The 23,713-nt window shown below is 44.4% G+C and overlaps 1 protein-coding gene across 3 annotated transcripts in view; it reads right to left on the bottom strand.

Moving 5' to 3' along the window:
* SIM1 (single-minded family bHLH transcription factor 1) overlaps positions 1 to 23,713 on the bottom strand; it is a 70,575-nt gene that overhangs the window by 35,145 nt on the left and 11,717 nt on the right. For all 3 annotated transcript variants that reach the window (XM_019520165.1, XM_019520166.1, XM_019520167.1), the window contains 7 exons: positions 22,197 to 22,279; positions 21,131 to 21,220; positions 20,810 to 20,918; positions 20,600 to 20,685; positions 19,287 to 19,486; positions 19,079 to 19,185; positions 17,122 to 17,269 (listed from right to left, as the gene is read on the bottom strand). In XM_019520165.1, coding sequence (XP_019375710.1) covers positions 17,122 to 17,269; positions 19,079 to 19,185; positions 19,287 to 19,486; positions 20,600 to 20,685; positions 20,810 to 20,918; positions 21,131 to 21,220; positions 22,197 to 22,279 — 823 coding nt within the window. The remainder of the gene's footprint in view (positions 1 to 17,121; positions 17,270 to 19,078; positions 19,186 to 19,286; positions 19,487 to 20,599; positions 20,686 to 20,809; positions 20,919 to 21,130; positions 21,221 to 22,196; positions 22,280 to 23,713) is intronic.

The raw sequence follows: 23,713 nt of genomic DNA, 5'->3' as shown, positions 1-23,713 counted from the left end.
CAGGTAGTAGCTGACCAACCGCCAGTCAGCGCTTACCACCCCCAGCCCCTGCCACTATCAGCATCGTGGCTGCTTGCAGGAGCTCCCCACTTACCACTGCCATGCTCCAACCACCAACAGTGCTGCTGCCACCTACCAGAGCTCACTGTGCCCACCCAGCCTCCAGGAGCACATGGTGTTCATGTCTGACTGCAAGAGCACATCATTTTTCTATTTTGACATTTCTGTTTCTCTCATATTTATATTTCTATCTTGTATCATTTATACTGTCTCCCTCCTCTCATTGTTGACAAAATTAATGATTGCTAACTGTTCATAATTTTATGGACAATTCATAAAAAAATGCAAAAAAAGCTTGTCTGTAAAGTCCATAAAAAAATGAGCTATCCATAAAAAACACTAAGAAATCATAAGCTTGACTAAAGATACATCATTGGATCGAGGCTGGACGAGAGCAGAGCAGTATCACCTTGTGTCTGAGCAGGAGTGCAGTTCAGTGCCCTGGAAGGAGCTCTCCATCAGGGCTTTGTGGCTAACAGGAGACTCCATAACCCCCTTAATTCCAGCTACCTGCTGGAGCTGTTTCCCATCATCTGTCTGTAATGCTTGCTTCAAAGTAGGCAGGACTGCATGGCCCCAGGTAGCCTGAGGCACTGGGTGAGACAGGCAGGGGACTGTGCATCCAGGACAGACCTGTGAGGCTGGGAGGAGGAAAAGGTGGTGGGAGGGGGTTTGCAGCAAGACAGGGAGAGCAGGGCCAGTGGAGGTAAGGCTGGGGCAGGGTAGCTTGGTACAGGGTGTAGTCAGAGGTATCAGAGTGTGTAGCTGAGTAGCATGAGTAGCCGCCCCCTGGGATGGAGGCAACATGTTATAAAACCATTGCTGCTATCAAGTAAGATTGAGACTACCAGTTTAGGTTTCCCTTAGACTGCTTAGAGACATGGGGGGAAAAATGGTGCTTTACTTTAAGCTTGGCATGGCCCCGTACCAAGCAAAGTACATGCCTAGAAGAGGCATCATGTTAGTTTGATATGGCTCGCCCAATGTCTGTATATATCAAACACTTCAACAGGGCTTTTTGGTGCTTTTATCGAATAGCTGATTGATTCAGTTTTAGATAAAAGTGCCAAAAAGCCCCGCTGAAACACCCAATCTATACAGATGCTGAGGAAGGTTACATTTACATTATGCAAAGCATAAGTCAGTAAAAATATGTCAGTAAGAAAGTTTTGTTGTCAGTAAAAAAAAAATGTTCTTGCACTGGCAACCCTGCCAAATCTCTATTGAGCTGAAGAAGAAAAGGAAGACAGATTGCTCCTTGTTCTGTTCATTAAATTCTAAGTCTGCAAATGGCATAGCAAATTAGACCAGTAGTGCTCAGTCTTTTTGCCTAGTGGGCCAGATGGGCAGTGCTCAATCAATCCACAGGCTGGATCAGGCTAGTGGTCCCAATCAAGCATCTGAGATTGTCATGGTAGGGCTCCAGGGACCCATCCAGCCATGAAGCAGGCGAGGGAGATACATTAACAGAGAAAGTCTGTTAATGTATCTACTTTCATAACAATCACCATCTTGCCCTTAATATTGAGTCACAAAAAAGCAACAAGGAAGAGGAGGACCCCACCACCATTTATTTTAACAGTTTTTCAGCGACTCAAGCAAAGTAGAATACAATGGCACTTTGGCACCTAAATCCATTTATGCACCTAATAGATTAATTAGAATATTTTCACAAATAAATAAAGTGGGAACATAATTCAACATTTTATCTGATGGCAACTTAAACAATTCAAGCACAGCTTGTTACATCCCTACAATGTCAGTATTGGATATACAGTTATGTTGATCGCTTTTCTATAGAGTTGTTTTTCCATTACTTTAAAGTTATACTTATGATATGCTCTATAAGTATGTTTTAGAATAAAGTAACCTATTAACTAAGAGGTAAAAAAATCTGGATTGTTTTGATTGTTAAAAATGCTTCTTTTGGAACTCAGTCTTAAAGGTACTGTCTCAGCTCAAAGCTTCAAAATTCATATATCCATGGTATCTCTTCTTAGTATGAATGGCACCCAAATACTAATTCTTACACCTCTGCATGGGAATAATTTCATTACCGGGAAAGACTGAGCAGCCCATCTACTGTTGCATAGTTTAAACGTTCTCATTCCTCCTCAGTGGTATCTTATATTTTGAAAAATACATATTTTAATAGCAATAACATGTAGAACCCTGGGGATCTAGGGTGAATTCTCAGGTCTCCCACAGTTTCCTTATATGAACTTAAGCAAATAGTGTAGTGGGAAATTTTCAAAAGCACACAGCACTAGTCTAGTTCTATACGCACTGAAGGCAAAGAGAGTTTACCACTGTTCTCAATGGGAGCAAAATTGACCCAACACTGGCTGCGTCAACACAAGACACGTTAATACATTAGAGGAGTTCATCTACACGTGCACGCCCTTAATGTGCAGTAATATGGTGAAATTAGGCTAATCACACTTAAGTTGATACCTGCAAATGGAGGTATCAAATGTAGGTGCAATTAGTTAAAGTTCATCAATGCACATGTAGACGCGATCCAGCACTAACTTTAGTGCCAGGTCTGCCCAGCCACTTGGCAGGGCTGCAGGGACTAACTTTATTGCCAAGCACATTAACTTTAGTACCAAGTCCCTGCAAATGTAGACACCTGCTAAAAAATTGCTTAATGCACATTAAATTTAGTTGAACTTAAATGCACATGTAGACACACCCACTGAGGGCTTTTGAAAATTTCATCTTTCCATGTCTCAGTTTCCCAACTATACAAATGCAGGTGTAATGGTATTTCCTTTATCCCATCATTTGTTGGCCTGTCTAAACCGAAGTTCTTCTGAGCAAAGACTGATTTAAGCTATCAATATGTCCAGCACTTAGCCAAAGATGGTGCCAATATCCCCTATAGTCTCCAAATGATACTGTGGTAACAAATAAATGCAAAAATAATATGTTTACAAAAAAAGCAGTGACAAGTCACTATTAACACAGAGCATGCTTTTCACTATTTCAGAATCTTCATGCATTCAGTCTGAATACTTGTACTATGTTCTATACCATTTATCCTTGATTAAACCTCTTCTAGATAGTTAATCATTAATGATTTCTTTACAGTTGCTGTGCAAACAGTTCGTTCATACCTATGACATCAAATTTCATAGACATGTTCTTTAATTGGATTCATTTATTTCTAATCTGCTTAAGCCCTCACTACTGTAATGCTTGACTAAATATACATTAAACTCTTTTATTTAAACTGCTAAAATAAATTTGAGAAGTATTCTATGAATAAAAATACTTAATTGAACACATGTAATACCACTGTTTTTATGTACCTAACTGAGCAGAAATTATTGAAATAACACACTAGATAAGTATTTGTTATGTTTATACAAAATGGCTTAAGTATAGTTGCTGTTGACATTTTGGCAAAGATTCCCAAAAATAGGAACCTCCACTTACATTTAAGTCCATGATTATGCTCTTAAATAAGTGGCCTGGTTTTTAAGAGTACTGAGTGCCCAACAGCTCATAGTACGAAATACTACACATTCAGTGCTTTATATTTTAAAATTAAGTCAGTTATCTAGAAGTGAGATTTTCACCCCAACTCTGGCCCTTCTGCTGGAAGAAAAAGAGGTAAAGCAGCCAGGTACCTATGGAAAACATTATTTTAGTCACTATGTAAAATAGCAACTGGAAGTGTAGTACAAACTCTGTAAAGTTTGGGGAGGGTTTGGGATAAAATCCTCAGTTCTGGCTGTGGAAAGATTCACCTGCTGCAACACTGAGGAAGAGTTAGTTGTAGGACTGCCTTTATGAAACTGTCAAGTCCTCTCTGGGGCTGGAGACAGAAAGGGAATGTCAGGATAAAACCCCAGCAACCCCGATTGCTGTGTCCATAGAACAGTTCAAGAATGGGAGGACATAGAAGTTTCTTAAAGGCAAGTTTTACCTCCAGGGGTCTATATTGGATCTCTTAAAGAAGCAATTCAGAATCTCATTCTGCAGGCCTAAACATGGATTAAAGAGCCTAACTTTACAATCCTACTTCGACATTCTTGGCCCTGAACTGCATCCCAAATGAAGATCCCCAGTATAGGTCCAACATTCACCACAGAGAAGTCCCAAGGAAGTAAGAACTTCCACACAGTATTGAGGTCACTAATAATATGAATCAGGCCCCATGTAAGAAGGTGTCTCTTAAAAATCTATAAACCCAATTAAGCTCTAATGGTAAATGATACTGAGTCACATAGCATGTGTAGATTGTTCAGAAAGCAGGGAAGTGATAAACTACTGTAACTAACACTGGTTTGCTTGTGACATTTAATGTATGTCTCTAATGAGGGTACCCTTAGGGGCAGAAGGGAGAAGTGGCAAGAAAAGCAATTAACAAGAGGCTGTAAGATAAAAATGCAATGACCCATTCTATTTTACAGTCTCTGTCTAGCTGTTGTTCCCATCCCCTCAGACTACACATTACACTAATTTTGCATGTCAATAGATACCCAAATTGATGCAAGATATCTGCTTTAATATCTTGCTCACCCACCTACTTGCATGACCTACAAAGTAGCTTCCAGAACTGTGCATATCTCCACAGAGGCTGGCCCTGCTTTCCTTCAGCTATGTGCACATAAAGATTTTTGTAAAAAAGAAAAAAAAAAGAAATATAACTGGTGGTAAATACAACATCGCTCCAAAAATGTATGCAACATTTACAACCTGCATTAAGACACTGACCAGGAAGTCTACTGTAATATAATATTTGCCAGGTAATATATTTAAGGCAAATCTAAGTTACTTTTCCAAGCAAGTAAAATTAAAAGAACATCTTGTTACATTCTATCTTTCTCAAGTTCCATACCCACACAATACAGACCTTGCCCTGCAAGATAGTGGATGCCTTCAAATCCTATTAACTGCTAGTAGCTCAGAGTGCTAAGTACCTATCAGGATCAAGTCCTTATAGAAAATAACTGTATGACTATATTTTTCTTAAACTCTTCTAATATTCAATTGAATATCAACAAAACAATGATAATAATATTCTAAACTGAGTTCAAGCCTGAAAGCAATTGATTAAAAAGTCTGAGAAACCAATAATCACTAGGATTTAAAAGTGTACAGGCAGTCCTTGGACTTATGACATAATTGGTTCCTGAAAGCCATGTCTTAAGTTGAAGCGTTGTACCTCGGAACCAATTTTCCCACAGGAAACGATGTTATAAATGGGGGGCTGGTTCCTGAACCAAGGCCCGATACCCTGTTTTCACCAAAAATAACCCAGAATTTTGTACTCAGTCAACCACAGATGAGTAATATAGCTACATTAATGTATTTATATTGTAAATAGCAATCATATACATTTGGAAGGACTTCTTTGAGGTGACTTTGCTGAACTTTTTGAAGGGCTCTTGGCTGGAGTCTTTTCAGGAGTCTTGGCTGCAGGTTTTTCTGGAGTCTTTTCTGCTTTCTTAAAGGAAGTGTCCAAGGAAGTTTGGACAGATGTTCTCCAGGGAGATTGGCGACACAGCGAACTTGTTCGCTGGCATAGCATTGTGTAGGATCAAGCATTGTAAAGTTGAAACTGACATCAGAAAGTTGAAATAGGGTGTCAATTTCTGAATTTTGTAAGTGCAAAACCTTGTAACTTGAAACACTGTAACTCAAGGACTGCCTGTACTTGTCAAGCTACCAGGGTAGGACGATCTATTTCTACAACTCTGCAATCTATTATCACTAATTCATACTTTATTAGTGACTATTATTTCAGACATATGCAGAGCTAATCCTTCATGCTCTTTACAGGCAAAGGCACTGTTATTCTTAAAAGCATTTGTTTCCCTGGATTAGGTTCCAACTCATGCAAAAAAATCTATCAATATTTACCTATGGAGGGACTAATTAAGGACTGCATTATTTTTGTTCTGCGTATACCACAGTAGTTGAAAACCCAATCCTCTGTAAAGCTTATGAGTGGATTTTAACTAGAAAAGAGAATCAGTATATATTTCAAAATATCAGCACTCAAGGCCACTTGTTGGCAAGGTCTTTTAGTGTCACAGGGTCAGGTCCCAGGGGTGGCTGTGATATTCCCCTGGAGGCTCCATGGCTGTGTCCCACTCTGCCCATAGGGCACCTTCCTATCTCGTCTGCCATGCCTTGATGGAAATACGATGATACAAGGGAGTCTGCCCTGATCTTATTCTAATGACCACCCAGATTGTGGTCATGGATTTGTGGGCAAATTGCATGGCTCCATACCTCCTCTTCACTGTGGCCCATGCCTCGCAGTTGGCATCCTTACAGGTGTACAACCAATTACAGCCCCTCACTGAGGCTTCCAACCTCTGAGCCTCTTAGCCACACTCCAGTTGTCAGACCCCTTGGTCTCTCCTGTGGCCCCTCTCTGGGCTCTCTCAGTCTCATTAAACCAGTCACTGGGCTACCAGGTGCCTCAATCTCTCTCTTGCCCCCCCCCCGCAAGCTGTCATCTTCTTTCTTGGCCCCTTAGCCTAGACCCTATTAGTTCTTTTATTTCCCAGATGCTCTCTAAGCCCTCAGACCTGTCCAGTCCTGCATTCTATTGTCTGGCCCCTCACTAGGCCTCACTATCAGCCTCAGGCCCCTCACTGGGCTTCACTGCTCCAGGCCCTGGACTCACATGGTTCTGCCCTCTATTTCCTGGCCCCTCACCAGGCCTCTGGATGCATATGGTCCTGATCTTCCCTGGCCCCTCACCAGGCCTTTGAACTCATGTGGTCCTGGCTTTCCTTGGCCCCTCACTGATTTGCTGAATCCTCATGGCCCTGGTCTTCCCTGCACTGCATTGGGCTCAGTCTTCCCTAGCCTCTCACTGGGCTTCTGGACCCAAATGGTCCTGGTCTCCCCTGCCAAGTGCTTTTCTGTTGGGGTGTGATCCCCCATCCTTCCCTCTAGCCTTCCCTGGGGCTGAATTAAGCATGTGCTTAAAGGTAAGCATGGAGCTAACCATGTGCTTAAATGCTTTGCTAAATATGTGTCTCTGTTGCTAAATGGTTGATACTAAAACACACTGATAACAATTAATTAAACATTAAACTATGTGTAAAATCATGTGATCAATCCCTCATTTAAGTTGCCATCAAAATTTTCAGAAGAGCCACCGTTCCCACTGAGCAGTACTTGGCTCCACAAAAACCCAGTAAAGGAAATGGGGCTCCCTCTGAAGTGATGCATTTAGGATGAACATGGGCATCAGAATCTGCCCTGTGCTGAAAAGTAAATACAAGAGTGAGGAAAAGTGAACTGTATGTTAAATAGATAATTGCCGGTGTTCAATGAAAGGAAGAGATTAACATTTAATTTAGGCTATATCATTATATAATATATTTATCAGTACAAAGTACAGATATTCTTATGTTCATCTATTTATAGACAGTGCTAGAAGGAAGGAGAAAGAAGTAAGGCCTATCATCATAAACAATAATTGCTTATCTTTGAGAAAAATAAGCTACCAGTTTTGCCTAGCTTAACTGACTCATGAAAATTAGAATGAAACAAGAAGCAAAATCAGTCAAGCAGGAATCCACACAATCCATGCATATCAAGAGTAGTTTGATCTCAATGTGACCTCTCTGTGGTTGAGATGATCTAGGCTTCTGTAAATGTACAGTGGTAAATCCACTGATGGCTCCTCCATCTGGCTTAACCCCAACCAAGTATTTTCTGAATTACCACAGATAAACATTATAGTATATCTCTCTATGACATGAAAACATATAAGGTATGTCTGCTTGACACAGTGTAGCATCATACAGAGATACCCTGGGTTGTCTGTGAATATATTGGCTTGTATACCAGCATGAGGCAGCACCATACAGATTTACGTGAGCTAACTTTGCACATGCTAGGTCTCAAACCAGAAACATAGCGCTACTTTGCTTCACAGCCTTGAATTGTGTGGATATATCCATAGAATCTCCCTACACTGATTATGTCCTTCTTCTAACACCTAGAAAGAAAGACAACTGGCACAGGTCCACAAAGATACCACACATGGGAGACTGGTGCCACCTTAGTTGGGGGGGCACATACCCCCCCAGCAACAGTCAGTGACTGGGGGAGGTCCCCCTGTGGCCAATCTCTGGGGGAGGGGGCCCCCACAACCAATCTCACTGACTGGGCGGGGGGTCCCCTGCAGCCCATCACACCGACCACAAAATGGCCACGATGCTCCCAGAAGTGGCTGCGGAGCTTCATCCAGTGCTCCCACTCCCTAGCTGGCACTCACAGGGGTGTGCTGGCGCTCCCGCTTCCCCCCACTTGCCTGTCACCCAAGCAGGGAATGTGATCTGTCAGGGGGTGCACCCGTGTTCTCAGATGGTGTACATGCACCGCCATGCATCCCCTACACATCACCACTGGTACCACACCTACACAGACTATGGCTTTTGGTATCTGACACCAGGAGTGTAATTCACAAAGCTGAATTGGACACACATGTTCTCTATAGAAAGCTTGTGGAACGTTAGATAACTAAGAATTAAATTCACCATCGCCATCATAGGGAGCAGCATACTGCCTAAACTAGCCAAGAGGAAACACAGAAGAGATGGCTTTGTCATAAATACTAGACTTATGGCCACCTGTTCAACATATAAGTGGCCTTAGATGCTTAATTGCAAACCTGTTCCATCCTGCTCAAGTCCCTGAAAAAATAGTAATACAAAAAGTGGGTGGTCATCTTCCTCCTTGCTGATTTTCTGTTACTCACTCTTAAAGGTAAGATGGTGGTTATTAAAAAAAGTAGAAACATTATGGATTTTTAGGGACTTGAGCAAGGTGAAATAGAATTACACTTAGGTGCCTAAATCCAATTTGCCACTCAATAGGTAGAAGAGGACCTGGTCCTTGGTGTTTATCTACAGACCTGTAGATAGAAGCCTACGTAAGATTCATAGTCCAAAACTTCCTGCTAGCCTTAGGTGCCTAAACTGCCCTTTCAATATGAATAACTAACTCATTCTTTTCTTCTAAAACATAACTACAAGGGACGCTGGTGCCTCTCAGTAGGGCTTTGCGAAGCTTTGGTCCCTGATTCAATTCGGTGCAGATTCAGCCTGATTCGGTGGCCAAATCTCCAAATCTGAGTTGAATCAGGAGACCCTTTAATCTCTCTGAATTAAATCAGAACCTTCCGAATAAATTCAGAAAGATTCGGTGATTCAGACATAGACACAGCTTTAAATGTTTTTTCTACATACCTCAAGGTACCAGGTGGCTCAATGAATGCTGCAATGCTGGAGCAGATGAAGCATCCCACAGGAGTGTGGGGGATTCCCCAGCATGCTCAGCAGCAGACCTGGCAGTGGACCAGAAGAACTTCCAGTCCACTTATGGGTCCACTGGGGAGCCTCTGGCTCAGCAACTGGTGTCTCCTGGGCCTGGTGGAGCACCCAGGATTACCCCATGGCCGATTGCTGAAACAGAGGAGGGCATGGGGGGTCCCAGCGCAAACCCAGTGGACCTGGAAGTGGACCAGAAGTACTTCTGGTCCACTTCTTGGTTTGCTGCCAAGTATGTGGGAGGACCCCGGTGGTCCTGTGGGATGCTCCATCTGCCCCACCATCGCAACATTCAAGAGCCATGCCTGGTACCTCAAGGTATGTAGAAAAAACATTTAAAGCTGTCTTTATGGCCAAATCACTGATTCTCTGAACTGAATTCTCTGAATTTGGCCAAATTGAATTGGGGACAGTGATCTGAACAATTAATCGAATCACTGAATCCGAATCTGAGTTGAATACAGCCCATTTTGCACACCCCTACCTCTCAAGTCTTCTAAAGGAGCCTAGTGGTTAGTAAAAAGTTGGAGAGTTCCCTAGAAATTGGGAGGTCCTGATTGAATGCCTTTATCAGACTGAAAAGTTTTAAAGCCAGATCTCCCCTTACTTCCCAGAAAAGTGTCCAAATCCCCATTCTACACAAGCCTGACCAGTACCCGTCCTACTGAAGTTGGGTCACTGTCCAACAAAGAATGCAAACAAGATACAGCCTGACACAACAGCCAGATAATGCAGACACTTCCCCAAGAGCAGGGAGACCTAGGTTCCAGTCCCTGCTCTCTCAAATCTGTTTATGTATTTTATCCAATTACTTTACTCTGTGGATCTGGGCATCTTCCTTTAATCCTTATTCTGGCAAATAAAAACACTTCTTAACATAAATGGGAATTTTGTATGAGAACATACTGCAGAATTTGGACAGCAATTTTTGATGCCTTGGCCATTAGTCAGCTGGTTTAAATCCATGAGAAGAAATTTGGAGTGAGTTAAAGAAAGCGGTAGCTAAAAAAGCCTACATGAACAAAGAATTGAAGTAGCGTATTGTGAACACCTGGAAAAGCCTGTCTCCTATTTGCAAGAAATATATAAATGATGTTACAAAGGGACATATGTATGTGATAAAAGCTAATGGTGGACAAACTAAATATTGAATAGAATGGCTTAAAAGAAATCACTTAATAATTTATTTTTCTTTTGCAGTATGTACACTTGTGCATGAATAAAGAATTTTTAAGATTTAATTAAATTGGTAATTGAATTGTTTTAATATGTTTATACTATTTAACACATAATACAAGTAAATGAAATGCACAGAAAATGAGCAACCTAATTCTGTTCCTAGTAAAGTCAATGGCAATATTTTGAATGACTTCAGTAGAAAAAAGGATGGAGCCATTAATGCTAAGAAATTGAGGGTAGCAGTTGTATTCTCAGCTTACTGCTTTTAAATAATTGGGGTCAAATACAGAGGCCACAGTTAAAATCTTTATAATTATTCATCAGTGTCTGCAAACTTTCTGGCATGTGAGTATATTTACCTGAATGAGTGGGTCCTATTTCAATAATGTTACTTAAATAAAGTAAGTTGTTTCTTGGTAAGCCACCCTGAGCCTTTTCTGGGATGGGTGTTGTATAAATAAAATAAATAAAATCAATAAATAAATATATGTAAGTGTTTGCAGGATTACTCCTGTGATTAGCATTGCCGTGGTATTTGCTATAACATATGCTGTCTCACGCTCACTTGATGGATACAGGGAACAAAACTCTGATACTGGGAATATATATGCAGGGTGTGCTGGGGTGATGGACTCTGCACAAGTAGTAAATATGTGGATGAACAGGGGAACAATGAAGTGGGCTGGTAAGCAGCCACTGGGCCTATGGAAGTCCTACACGAGAGCTACACAGGGATAAGGCCTGATAGACTGCTGCCATCCATAAGCAAAAACATCCAAGAAGAATGTAGAAATATTTAACTACAAACTCTGTGTGTCCCAGGAGTCTGGGAACAGGTTTGGCTCACCCTAGCACAGGACACCCATATAAATCCCACTTATTCCAGCTTTCCATGGGATTCTGAGATTTTACCCATCATGCAGAGTAATACCACTTTGATTATGTATTTAACTTTAAAATATGATAAGACACAGGCTGTAAAGAGTAATCAGCCCTAAAGTTATAGGCTTATTGTATAGATGCAATTAACAGTTAATTTATACTAAACTGCATTTATTCTATCATTAACTAAAACATTTGTTAATACCATATTTATGAAATAACTTCCCATACAAACTGCATACTTCAATTTGTGCTTCTAATCAGCCAGTTATATAATATAATTTGAAGAAGGCAACTGGGACTTTTATGTAGGATATTATCATAACAGAGATTACGCACAATTAAGTACCTAATCCAATTTAGCTGTATATGTTTCTGTTACAGCTATTATTTTAAATGATAAAGAAAAAAATAGATATATACAGCAAAAGCTCTCCAGCATTCTCTGGGGACAAATTATTGTAATATTTGCTGATACTTGAAAAGCCAAAGGAGGTGCACTTTACATTATCCATTTATTTAAAAAGGGATTTTTACGGTCTAAATATGAACTAAACTTCAGAGTTTCATTTTGTACAAATTGGATCATTCTTGAATTGTCTTTAAGTGATAAACCTAAACAGCTGATAATCAATAATAAAACAAATAACTAGAACTAATAAGAAAAGAAACAAATATGTCTATCAAAGCTTACTTATTGTAATCAAAATACAAAAGCGTAGCAATTTTCTGTATGTTAAAACAAGAAACCACAAGAGCCATATTTTTATTTTGGATACATTATCATTAAAAATAAATTCTTCTGTCTTGTATAAATGATCCCAACTCTGGTATCCTCTGCAAATAGTTTGGTACTTACACTTATTAAGAACATTTGTTCTTAGTCTTAGAATTCAATTTTTCAAAGCCAGAGATTTATGGGCCATGGGAATTTCTGTAAGGTTATTTTTTTTTTTAAAAAACAATTTTTTTCTTCATAAACCCTGCTTCTCTCTCTTTCTTCTTGCATTCTTATATGACCAAGAGACATTTAGCTTGAGGAGATATAAATTAGTTATACAAATGTCTTACTTTTTTCCTGACTTTAGTTACACTGAAACCAGTTGTTTTGACAAGGATAACACTAGTGTAGTACAATGACTCTTATTTTTTTTTTGCAAGGGCCATCCTGTCATACTTTACTCACACTGACCAGCTGCCTTCTCTACAAGCAATTCCACTAAAACCAGTGAGGCCAATCTTGAATAACACTTAATATCACAAAAAGTGACAGCATTTATAAGTATTGAAAATAGTGAAAAATATATTTCCATAAAACTATTTTCCCCTTTTGTATTACTTTTCATCAAAATATAATGATAAAGAGAGGCTAGCTCATTTTCAAAATAACCTCTATATTTCAAATTAGCATCTCACCTGCAGTCCAAACCAAGGCTCTTTATTATTTCCAAGAACAAAATCAACCAGTTGGCATTCCTCACTATGTTTTAGTTAAATATACATGTCATTTGCAAAGACCAAGTCAAGAAATGTGCATTTTTCCTCTTAAGCAGATTTCTTTTAAGTGATTTTATAACCTTGCTAGGCTGTAACTTGTGTGCCTGCATCTGCCAAGAGCTGCATCTGTACAAGTGGCTTTTCCATATATCAACTGCCATAGAACAAAAGTATGAAAAGAACCCACAGCATACACGCATACGTCACAGCTGTTCTTGGTTTAGTGGAATAATCCAATGTCATCCTAAAGAAACTTTAGTAGCTATAGGATTTATATTAGAATAAAGAATATTAAACATAGCAAACCTTGAGTGCAACAAAACTTTTGTTCTGCCTTCCTGGAACAAGTTCCATAACATGGGTCAGATCCAAGATCTACTGAAGCCAAAGAGAACCTTGTATCCTCCAGACCCTCCTACCTTAGCAGTCCCTATGTTGCACATTCGAGTGATCAAATGCTGGCTGGCTTCAGTAACTATGAATAGTTAATCAGGACAGTTTACCCTACCCTTCCTAAGGTGAATTTAACAAAATTGCTGGCTCTTCTAACTGGGAACTTTCTTCCAAAACAGCTTTCTTCCTCTTGTGACTAATGGTCACAATGTTATCTGCTGTTCCAGATGTTGGCTATAACTCATTTTTTTAAAACTTCCACTTATCTACCTGGAAAGTATGATGAAACAGAATGCAGTCTGTCCTTGTTTTCTAGACTGCAGGCTATCAGCAGGCTAAAAAAGGCAGTAAGTGCCACGCGTGTCTTGGAGATCTATTGCAGTTATTACCAGTGTGGGAACTTCAGTGCAGAAAAATATTACATGATCTCTTGTTCTCCTGAGCACTAATGAAGAGATAGTCAGACCTGATTGAACCTCGGGGACCTAAACATACCAAAACAAGACTAATGTAGTCAGAGTGTCTTTGTATTCTGCACTGCAGGCTTCAACAACATGACTGTTGCAGTAGCCAATAACAGACATCACAGCATTTCATATCTGCCTTTGACAGAATCTCCTTCTTTCTTTCTATATCTGGACTCCAAACAATCAATTAAAGAGTAAAGGGACTATTCTTACCTAGTTCAATACCTCCAGAACTTGCTATGTAGCATGAACTATTCCATTAAGGAAACATTTGAGATAAAAGAATAATACCTTCCCAATAAAAGACATCTTAGGTGAACATATATAAAGTGTAGACATATGTTTACAATCTGTATTCCTGTGTGAAAATGAAAAGACATCTCATGTAAGAATGCAGGAAATCAAATGAAACTAAATAAAGTTATGACAATTTTTAGAACTACAGTAGGTAGGCATGGGTATGTAAACAGCTGCATATGAGCTATATATACACATTGGTATGTATGTACCCACACACATATGCAGATATGTGTGTGTGTTCAGATGTCATATTTGAACACATGCACATAGATATGTTGTACGCATGCATGTACACACATATATATACACATATTAACTCCTCTAAAGAGAAAGGTTGTGGGATCTCTCTCCTTAGAGGTTTTTAAGATAAAGCCTTGGCTGGCATGATGTAGCTGGGGATGTCCTGCTTTGAGCACGGGGATAGGACTAAATGATCTCCTAAGGTCCCTTCTAACCCTCATTTTCTATGATTCTGTGATTCTATATTCTGGTCAGACCTAAAGAAAAACGTCTTGCATTCCCTAAAACTTGTCTAACTCTGCCCCAACTGTACAGTCGTTCCAATAAACGATACTGCCCTAAGGAATCCTTGCCTCTTGCGTCGATACACACACAGATCCACGGCATATATACATATGCAGATATACAGACAGACTTGTCCCTCTGTCCCCTCCAAAAGAAAGAGCTAGCAGACCGTTCTGCTGCCAGGGAGACCCGATACACATCTGTCCGGTTTGCGGCCACCCTGTCAATCAGCCAGCTGCACCCAGATGTGCAAGGGGGTAGCAAACTAACTGCCACCTGTCCCTTGTGAGAAGCCTGTCAACAGAACCACTTGATGGTCTTTTATTCCCCGAATAAGCCAGGTTTAAAAGGTGGCCAGGCTCCACACGGAGTTTTGTCTGAATAATGCCTGAAAGCCTGTTGAGATGGAGATGATATCTTTCTGGGAAGGGGGGCAATTCCTCCCCCCACCTCCACCCCAGCAAAACAACTCACTACGCTGATGTTTAAATCCTTTCGTCCCATGCACAATCACTGCCCCTTTTTTCTGTTATGTTCTCCAATAATTATTACCCAGAGCCGACAGATGACAGAATCAATAGGAAAAGAGCAGAAAGGTTGCGAGGGGGTTTCACTGGCAAACAAAACAGCCCGGTTCAAAATAGCCCAGAGCAGAACTTGGGCTTCTCCAGTGGGATGTTAAATTTCCAGTCAGGCCACTTAACATAGGTCTGCATGGCTCTGCACTGTTTTTGGATTTAAAAAATGACTGCTAACCCACAGGCAGTCGCATGAAAACAAACCTTGAGCTTGTGAAGTCTCTGATATACAAAAGCACCTTTAATGGGGAGGGCTGTTTTTCTCCCCTCCCCATTAAAAAGAGAGAGAGAGAGAGAGAGAGATCTACAGACATTTTTTTGCTGCTTACAAGTCACGTTGCACTGGTGCTTTTGTCAAGAGAATGTAGTTTACCTCCAAGCTTGGATTTAATTGAAACTCGAAAATTGTCAAATGCAAGCGTGGAGAGGGACTTTGCTGAGCGCTGAGATGCGCATGTATGGAATAGCTGAAATAGGAGTGAGGTGTCAATCCCCTGCTAATCCAGAGCGGTGCTGCTGCTGGGTAAATGCCAGTGTTGACTCCTACTTGGTTGTGTTGTGTTTGTAAAAAGAGGAGCATCAAGAGGACTTCTCGCAACTGCCAGCTGGAAGCGTGGGAGTCCATCTATGGAGGGGGTTTAGCGCACATACCCCAAGCTCACTGAAACCGCGATCAAGTGATTCCCCCAGGTGCGGGCAGGTCTTCAGGTGGAAACAAGCACAGAAGCCACAGTGTTGTTGCAGAGTAGCAAGGCTCGTATGTCATCACTATACAACTCCCTCCCCCCCCCCGTGCACTCAAGTGCCCATTCCCAAGACCAGAGTTCAGGTTCTGCCTCCCCTCGGTAACAGATCACTTCGATTTCATAAGCCCGTCTTTAAAAAATGAGTGCCCCAAACATGCCTCCAGCTCTATATAGACCCATAAAAGCGGGTTTCAGACTCGAATCACAGCAGAGTGGGACCTGGAAGAGTTTCCCTCTCATTAGCTATACTTCGTACTTTTGGACTTGGACTTGGTACTGGAATGCAAGCATGCCCATGTCCAGGTAGTCTGCATTTGACAGTGACCCTGGCTTGTTTCCTCGCTGCCAAGGCAGCAGGTCATACGATTTGAATGCAGTGGCACTGCCAGCAACAACCATTATTATTCCCATAGGAAGGACTCATCATGGCAATCATCACCAGCTGGAGATAATTAAAACTCCCCCATCGGGTGTTTCAGTTTAAGCTGCAGGTACAGCGATATCCATCCGAGTCGCCTGCAATGCCCTGGGATGAGCTTAGGGGAACAGCCAAGATGTCATCGTTAACTCTTAAAACCAAGAGGCTTTTTTTTTTTGGCAGGGGGTCTAGGGGGAGATATTTATTTTTCTCCTCCTTTTCTGTTTGGTGAGGAAGCTGTTTGGTCTGGTTCTGCTGTGAAGATTAAACTGATCTTTTTGGCCACAGACTTTCTTTGTGCTTCAATATAAGGATCGCTCTCTCAGAAGTCGGGGGGACCCTCTCTCAGAGCTTTGATAGAAACTCTGGATGAAATTAGGAACTTCAAACCACAGCTTTTTGAAAAGGAAAACAGATGTCCTGTTTGTTAAGTATAAATAACTCCGTACGTGGAAACCTTTTTTTTTTTTTTTTACGCTGCATTAAATTTTATTTAATGTTGGGTGCATTTAAACTGTAAAAAAGAAAGAAAAGAGATGGAGCAAAATATGTGGGTGACAAACCTCTAAATCTTTCCCCTAGTGAAAGGGAGAGAGAAAGACAGACGGGAAACCCTTCATCTAGATGAAAGTGTGCAATGTGTTTCCTAGCCAGCCTGGTGCGCCTGCCGTGGTCGGCCGTGGGATTAAGCAGATTTAGGGGAGTGGGGACCGGGGAGGCCATGCCCCAGCCGAGCATCTTAGAGCAGCCTGGGGGATCACTCACGTGAGGACGTAGTTAACGCTGACGATGCAGTGGGGCCGCGAAGATCTGCTGTTGTGCACGATGGTGGCGTAGCTCTGCACCCACACCCAGCCGCCGTGCTTGGCCAGGAAGCGGTAGTACTTGGTGGTCACTTGCCCTTTCACCAGCACTGCGGGAGGAACGCGAGAGGGAAGCGGTCATCCAGTGCTGCTGCTCTGCGGGGCAAGGGCCCCCTTGCTAGAGACCACCAGACGGGGCTCGGGGGAAGGGCTGCCCCTGCTGCTCCAGGGAGCTGGTCCCAGTGTTTTCGGACAAATCTGATCCCGAGCCATTGCTATCGGTGGTGTGCAACCCGGGGAGACAGCGATGGGGCAGGCACTGTGCCGTGGGGGAAGAATTGCTCCATCTCTGCTACCTTTGAGAAAATGCGTTCACTGCGAAGGTCAGGAGGAAACCCTGTGCTTCGTGACCCGTGCGCACAGGGCTCTGCTGGGTTAAATACGGTATTTATCTCATCAAGATGTTATCTAGCTGTATTTATATGTGTGTGTATGAATGTGTCTACATGTATACACACATATAGATACGTATATATGTGTATGTATATATATCTCCACACCCCCGCAAAAGAACTACATATAGATACATAGAGCTATATATATACACACGTACACACCCCAAACCTACATGTAGATACATAAACAGATGTATACACACCCACACCCAACACATACATATAGATACATAGACAGGTACACACACTCCCAGCACAGATACATACACACACACCTCCAACACTTGCATATAGATACCTAGAGATATATACACACGCACCCAACACATACAAATAGATAAAGAAATAGGCACACACCCACTCCCAACACATACATATAGATACAGAGACAGATATAGATACACATACACACACAACACATCTATATGTACGTATGTATACATGTAGACATATTCATACACACACATACATATACATATAGATAGGCAGACAGACAGAGAGGCAACATCTTGATAAAAATACTGTATTCAACCCACTAGAGCCGTGTGTGTGTGTGTGTGTGTGTGTGTGTGTGTGTGTGTGCGCGCGCGCGCGCGTGTGTGCGTGCGTGCCAGGATAAAATAAATTAAAACGGCGTTAGCTGCTGTGCACTATCTTTGACTTGACACACAATGGAACAAAGACTAGCAAAGTCAAAAAAGTGTACGTGTGTGTAATACTTTTTATTATATAAGATTATGGTATTTGGGGCATCCAGATTATATATGCATAATCTAGACTATGCATATATCATGTATATAAATAGATGCTCTTTTCCGGCTTTACTAGTCTTTCTTTCATTGTGTGTGAAGTCAAAGACACTGTACAGGAACTAACGCCGTTTTAATTTATGTTATCCTCATATTAATTGATAGCAGACTAAAGATCCCTCTACCAGCCCTTGGTGGGGTGGGAGGAAATACGTTCACCACATCTTTGTGAGACGTGTTGGAAACTTGTGACGGAGAGTCTGGCTTCCTACTGCTATGACCGGTTTCGAGCCGAGATCCCCTCCAGCCGGCATCCCGGCTCAGCTGAATGTCTGAGGTTCGTCTCGAGGGAAGTCCCGGCTCCCTGGCGCTCCTCGAGTTCACGAGCGCTTCTGCTCCCTCTCCTTTCCTTCCTTAGTCTATATACACAGGGTGCATAGCTACCCTGCCTTCTGCCTGACTTCAGACTTAAGACATCTCTCTCTGCCCCCAACCCTGCCAGCTCTCCTACAGCCTCTTTGCTTCTAGCAAAGATGGGTTCATTCCAACCTGCTGGAGATGTTGCCTCTCCTCCGGCTGGCCTGGCTTTTCTGGATAAGGAATAGATCCCAGTACTGTATTTAAATCACACTACAGGCAAAGTGAGAAGGTCCCCATCAGGCCCAGAAGGGGCCGGGGTGCAGCGTGGGGTGAGTTAGCAAAAGGAGCTCCTTACACAGATGATGAGCACAGCGCAAGTGGAAAGTGTCACAGCTATGGACGTGGTGGTAGAGGGTCTTCTCTATCAGGTCCTGAGGCTCGTAACCTGTTAGCTCGGCTACCCTGGAGTGGGGGAGGAGAGAAAGAGACAAAGAAAACAGGCATTTAACGTGTGACTGGGGCTTGTCGGGGAAAGCTCGGGGCCGAAGAGACCTTCCAGGTACCTGGAATCTAAGAAGATGAGCTTCATATCCAGGCTGGCTCGGAACATGAACATATTGCTGTGCAGCTTGATTTCCGTCACCGCGCTGGGAGGGAGCGAGTGGCCCACGGCGACCAGGCCCACGTTCTGGTAGCAGCCATCGAAGGGGGACATGTCCAGGCTGTACTGGCGGATCTTCAGGTACCCGCTGCAATGGATAACCTGCGGGGACACAGGAAGGATGCTCAGGCCCTGTCTAGCCTCGGGCAAAAGGTTGAAAGCATGCTCTCAAGTGGGACGGGCTACACACATACTGGGAGGCAGGCCTGCAGAACCCTTCAGCACTAGGGACTTGATCCAAAGACCATGAGAGTCAGTGGGAGTGGTTCCACTCCCCTAAAGTGTGTTTTGTAGCAAGGTCTAACCATGTTTTTAATACCGCTTACAGATTTATAGCTACAGAAAACATCTTCCATCCAGGACGAGCACACACCAACTGCAGGTGCCGCCTCAGCCTGGCGAAGGGGATTTATACCCGAAAGCTTGCAAAGATTTTTTCCAGCTATTTGAGCTGGTCTAATAAAAGATACCAGATTTACCCAAAGAACCTTGTCTGCCTATGTGTGGAGAAAAGGTGTTCAGAAAGAGAAGGGCCGAGCGAATTACAACTGATTTTTACAGCTAAAACGACAACTAATGTGTTTTTAATGAATGTAAAGCTGTGGAAGATGTGTGCCTCATCTAGCAATGCATTAAACCATGTATTTGGCTATAGCTCTATGGGCATGTCATGCAGCATATTTGGCTTGGCTATAGATCTACGGGCATGCCATGCAGCGATACGTTTCTACTTTAATAATGTTGTGTTATGCTCTTTTTTTGGGAGTCATTGCCAGAGATGTCCATGCACTGATCCACGTGCCCTCAAGGTGCTTTTTTATGAGGAGCTTTTTTTTTTTGCTATTCTCGCCGACGACAAAGCTGAAGTAGAAGGAGGCTTAGGTCACAGGAGGTCCATGAACAGAACCCAGAAATCCTTGCAAAACCCTGCCAAAACCTTACGAGCCGTTCAGGAAGTCTTCCACGATTTTCTACAGACGGGAAAACAGTCTGGCCAGGTCCAGGCAGCAGTTTGCACAGAGCCCCTGGGACCCTTGGTGCTTGCATGCAAAACTGAGGTTTGGAGCGGAGTTGGGGTTTGTGATCCTTAACCTGAAACTAAGTAGAGGAGCTCTGGGCCCGGGTCGCCAGCCAGCTGCAACAGCCCAGCCGGGCAGAGGCTCTGGCCTGGGCGTCCAGCCCCTTCGTTTCAAGCGCAAGCCCCGCGCAGCGCACCTTGTAGCCCCCGCAGGTCAGGCCGGCGTTCCTCTTGGCCAGGACACACTTCATCCTTAGGAAGAAGGACCGCTCGATCTCGTACTCTGGGGTGGGAAGGCACAGACAGGAGTGAAAGCAGGGCAGCGGGGCCAGGTGGGAGCCCATCGCCCAAGGCGAAGCCGCCCCCAGGCCGGGGAAGGGGGCGGGGGAAGAAGAGCTGCCCCTTACCCTGCACGAAGTGGGAGTGGTAAGGCTGGTGGGCTGTGAGCACCGCGGTCATCTCGTCGTGGTCGGCCGGGTGGATGTATTCATAAATGCTGTTCCCGGTCAGCTCTACCTGTGATGGAGGAGGAGGATTTCGTCTGCATCGCCTTTGCCGCCCAGCTGCTGCTATTGTGCAGCTTTCTAAGTACACCCCGGCGATTGCATCGCCCCAGCTTCTGCGGCTCTGCGCGGAGCAGGGAAGCTCCCGGGGGCAATGCAAGGAGCAGAAGGGGTTTCTGCTCGGACCCCACGCCCCGGCCGCAGGGTGGTCGCCTGTCCCCGTACCTGCGATAAACCCAGGTGAACGGAGGCCGTCTCTGAGATGTACATGATCTTGCCATCGGGGGCCACCACAAATATGAAACCATCCAAAGTCTGGAAGGGAAGGAGACAGACTATCTGAGAGCTGCCCGTCCCACGCCTTCACCGCCGGATCGAGAAGGACGGTGCGAGCAAGTGATCCTGACTTAAGTGGCGAGCCGGGAAATCCTTGCCTTTCAAAGGGGCTCTTCAACCAGGGCATCTCTCTGGCAGGGAGCTGTACCAGCGAGCCAGACCCAGGCGCTCGGGAGCCAAGAACCCCAGCCCCAGCCCCGGCCCCGGCGCCCGGGATGCTCCTGTCCCCGCTTTCCTTTTCCCCGGGGATACTTAAGTAAGTGCTAAGAAGCCTCGGGAGCGATCTCCGCTGCGACCAATGTGTAAAACAGACAGGACTATTCATCAGACAGACGTCGATGGGAGTTATTTGTATGCACTGGCAGAGGGATAGGCCCCAAGTATTAAGGGCCGGGAGACCCCAGGGTACCAAAAATATCTGCCCGTCTAGTACCCTTAGAGCTAATATGCCCTAGTTCCTCCTTCAGACAACAGTGAATCGGAGCTGACTTTCATGTTTTCTGTGTCTTGACCTCCCCGAGGCTTTCTCTAGGTTTTATACACTTTCCATTCCTTGTTTAAACCAGCTTTAAACTCTCTCTCTCTCACTTCGTTAACACGACTTTCCAAAAAAAGGTGCTTTTGCCCCCAAAAGAGCTCCAGGCAGAGCTCTCTGTTCCCGTCTCTTGTCATCTCGTTCCCTGACTTTCTCTGCTTCGGATGAAGGATGGAGGCTCCATCCTTCCCAGCAGCTGATCCGTGCGGGACAACCCAGTGTGGATCGGAAGAGGCAAAGGATTAAAAGAAAGTTCCCAGAAGTCAAGAAAATGCGCCGTACTGTCTAAGCAAGTTTGGCCTCTCCCTTGATGAATCACGTGAGCAGTTAAAAATTAGACAGAATGATAATTACAGTTCAAAATGGGGTATGATTTCTTTAATCATTAATACCCAATGGCTCTCCTTTCCAGGCCAGTACCTGCAAAAGATGAGATCCCAGTTCCCGTCCAACATTATCCAAAGGGCTGGTGCGACTAGAGTGGCCCCAGGCTTCTCCAAGTCCTGTTTATTTAAGACACACACACACAAAGAGAGAAAAGTGAGACGTCGAGACACTTATTTTAAAAGGCCTGTTGGAAGAGGCGAGTTTTTTTTTTATTCTAATTTCAAACATTTCCAAATACTTGCTCATAGCTGAGTAGAAAGTATTTCAGTGTAAAAAACAAAGTCCCCCCTCCCCCATCTAATTCCTGAGGGGGAGAAATATTGCTGTTGGAATTAGCAGTGAAGTTCATTTGCAAGAACGGAGCTGAATGCAACGAAGCCAAATACAACGCCGTCCCAGATCGTCGCCTGGCTGCTAGCAAGGGGCTTCCTTGAAAGCGCGGTGCAATGGCTCTACCCCGGAACTCCCTGCGGGGTGACAGCAGGAGCCCAAGCATGTCAGGCCACGGGTGTGCTGAGCAGGTCCCGGACCCAGCACAGCACGAGGGCAGGGTGGCCAAGCCCCCAGCCCCACGGATCCCGTAAGACGGGACCCTCGGTAGGATGCGATCCTGCAGGGGTGATGCAGCAGCATGTGAGCGGGGACAGCCTCCCCCATTGCCTGCGGTGACCCGCTCGTCCACGACCGGCTCTGAAGTCAGGCAGGACACTAGGTGGACCAACAAAGATCGCTTTGGCCAGCTCAGCCCAGATCCTTAGGGCAAGGGATCTCATTTAATTCCCTCGGCAGGGTCCTCGCCCCGACGTGTCCACCCACTTCAGTGGCAGGTGTGGGTTTGGCCAGGCGTGGCTGAAGGGACTCCAGCCACCCCTGTATTAAGCCCGGTTGAAAAAAAAAAAACAAGGCAGGTTCTTTTCAGGACGCTGCCGCGACCGTCCCCTCATATTAAACTGCCCTTAGTCTCTCAGCAGCTGCGGGTTCATAACGCACCGGGATCCCAGCCCTCGGAGAGGGACCCGCTCCCAGCCCCTGCGATACCCCCTGGCCCGCCACCGGCCCGGCTCTCGAGCTCGGGGCCCGAGCCAGGCGGCTGCCCGCTGCCCGCCGCCCGAGCCTGGCACCAGGCCCTGTGTGCAAGGCAGGAGGGATCGGAGCCAGATGCGCCGCGTCTGGGCCAGGCCTTTTCACCACGTTGCTGCTGAAGCCGTTTAAACAGGGCAGTTAGAGCCTTTTATGCTGACACCATTAACCGAGGCTTAACTTGACACGCAGGGTGATTGATGGCCGCGCTGAGCCAGCGCTGGAGGCAGAGCTGGGCGCGGGCAGCCCCTCTCCCCCCAGCGCACACTGCTTTTCTGCTCTCCCCGCAGCATCGCCCGGGCTCACCTGGCCACGGGAGGCTGGCGATGTCTCCCCGGACACGCACCCCGCCACCCTCCCTTTGCCCCCTCCTCCAGCGTGCCAGATCCCACCACTTCTCTCCTGCCCTCTTTCTTCCCTTTCCCCTTAAATCCAGCTCCTTCCTTTCCCGATTGCATCCGTCCCCCGAC

This window comes from Gavialis gangeticus, unplaced genomic scaffold (genome assembly GCF_001723915.1).
Source record: "Gavialis gangeticus isolate Ggan-Ray unplaced genomic scaffold, GavGan_comp1, whole genome shotgun sequence".
In the NCBI taxonomy this organism is placed as follows: Eukaryota; Metazoa; Chordata; order Crocodylia; family Gavialidae; genus Gavialis; species Gavialis gangeticus.
Note: the sequence above shows the minus strand (reverse complement) of the source record. Positions and strands in the feature narration are given on the sequence as shown.